The sequence below is a fragment of the Miscanthus floridulus genome, chromosome 5, assembly GCF_019320115.1.
Source record: "Miscanthus floridulus cultivar M001 chromosome 5, ASM1932011v1, whole genome shotgun sequence".
Taxonomy (NCBI): Eukaryota; Viridiplantae; Streptophyta; class Magnoliopsida; order Poales; family Poaceae; genus Miscanthus; species Miscanthus floridulus.
In genome coordinates, this window is record NC_089584.1 from 29865902 (window position 1) to 29867897 (window position 1996).

The 1996-nt window shown below is 54.7% G+C and overlaps 1 protein-coding gene across 1 annotated transcript; it reads left to right on the forward strand.

Moving 5' to 3' along the window:
- Nucleotides 1-582: 582 nt before the first annotated feature.
- LOC136454474 (uncharacterized) lies at nucleotides 583-1026 on the forward strand. The gene has a single exon (XM_066454889.1). It carries the CDS (start codon nucleotides 583-585, stop codon nucleotides 1024-1026), a length of 444 nt encoding a protein of 147 aa, XP_066310986.1.
- The last annotated feature ends 970 nt before the right edge of the window (nucleotides 1027-1996 follow it).

The window sequence follows — 1996 nt, forward strand, 5'->3', positions numbered from 1 at the left end:
ATGGCTGCAGATCGCAAGAATTCCCGAGGCCCCGCCAGAGGCATTGGGCTCTTCGACGACATGCTTAAGAAGCCCTGCCCTTACCACCAGGGCCTGATGAAGCACACCCTCGGAGAGTGCACCATGCTCCAGCATTACTACGCCAAGCTCGGGCTCCCCAACGACGATGCCCAGAAGAAGGGCACCGGCGACAGGGACAACGACAAGGACGATGGGTTCCCCGAGGTGCACAACACCTTCATGATCTTTGGTGGGCCTTTAGCGTGCCTCATGGCATGTCAGCGAAAGAAGGAGTGCCAGGAGGTCTTCTCGGTCAAGGTGGCCACTCCCCAGTACCTCGACTGGTCTCAGGACGCAATCACCTTTGATCAGGATGACCACCCCAATTATGTCCCAAACCCCGGGCAGTACCCACTCGTCGTCGACCCGATCATTGGCAACACCTAGCTCACCAAGGTGTTGATGGATAGAGGCAGTGGTCTCAACATCCTCTACGCCAACACCCTGGAGCTCCTGGAGCTCGACTAGTCACGGCTCCGAGGTGATGCCGCACCCTTCCACGGCATCATACCAGGAAAATGCATGCGACCCCTTGGGCGCATCAACTTGCCCGTCTGCTTCGGCTCTCCCTCCAACTACCGTAAGGAGGTCCTCACCTTCGAGGTGGTTGGGTTCAAGGGGACCTATCACACCATCCTAGGCCGCCCATGCTACACCAAGTTCATGGTGATCCCCAACTACATCTACCTCAAGATCAAGATGCCTAGCCCCAACGGCATCATCACTATCGAGTCCACGTACGAGCATGCATACGACTGTGACGTCGAATGCATCGAGTACACCGAGGCTCTCGTGGAGGCCGAGACCCTCATCATCAACCTCGACCAACTTGGTAGCGAGGCGCCCGACTCCAAGTGTCGTGCCAGGACTTTCGAGCCCGCAGAGGCCATCAAGCTTGTCCCGGTCAACCCCACCTACTCCAACGACTGGGCGCTGAGGATCAGCACCACCCTCGACAACAAATAGGAAGCCATGATCGTTGACTTTCTCTGCGCGAATGCTGATGTATTCGTGTGGAGTCCCTCGGACATGCTGGGCATACCGAGGGAGGTCACCGAGCATGCCTTGGACATCCAGGCCGGCTCTAGACCGGTGAAGCAGCGCCTATGCCGATTCGATGAGGAAAAGCGTAGGGCCATCGGTGAGGAGGTGCAGAAGCTTTTGGCGGTCGGATTCATCAAGGAAGTGTCCCATCCAGAGTGGTTAGCTAATCCCATATTAGTTAAAAATAAAAATGGGAAGTGGAGGATGTGTGTAGACTACACCGGTTTGAATAAAGCATGTCCAAAAGTTCCATTCCCATTACCTCGAATTGACCAAATCATCGACTCCACTACGGGATGTGAAACCCTATCTTTCCTTGATGCGTATTTCGGTTACCATCAAATCAAGATGAAACAATCTGACCAGCTCGTGACTTCTTTCATCACCCCATTCGACATGTGTTGCTATGTGATTATGCCGTTCAGCCTCATAAATGTAGGGGCCACATACCAGCGGTGCATGACCTAGGTCTTTGGTGAGCACATTAGGCGAACCATCGAGGCCTACGTGGACGACATCATGGTCAAGTCCAGGAAGGCCAGTGACCTCATCGGCGATTTGGAAGTAGCCTTCAAATGCCTTAGAGAGAAGGGCATCAAGCTCAACCCTGAGAAGTGTGTCTTCGAGGTCCCCCGAGGCATGCTCTTAGGATTCATAGTCTTAGAGCATGGCATCGAGGCCAACCCAGAGAAGGTCTCGGCCGTGACCAACATGGGACCAATCCAAGACCTCAAGGGAGTGCAGAGGGTTATGGGATGCCTTGCGGCCCTGAGCCACTTCATCTCGCGCCTTGGCGAAAAAGGCTTGCCTCTGTACCACCTCTTGAGAAAATCCAAACGCTTTTCTTGGACCCCCGAGGCCGAAGAAGCCCTCACCAAGCTCAAGGCACTGC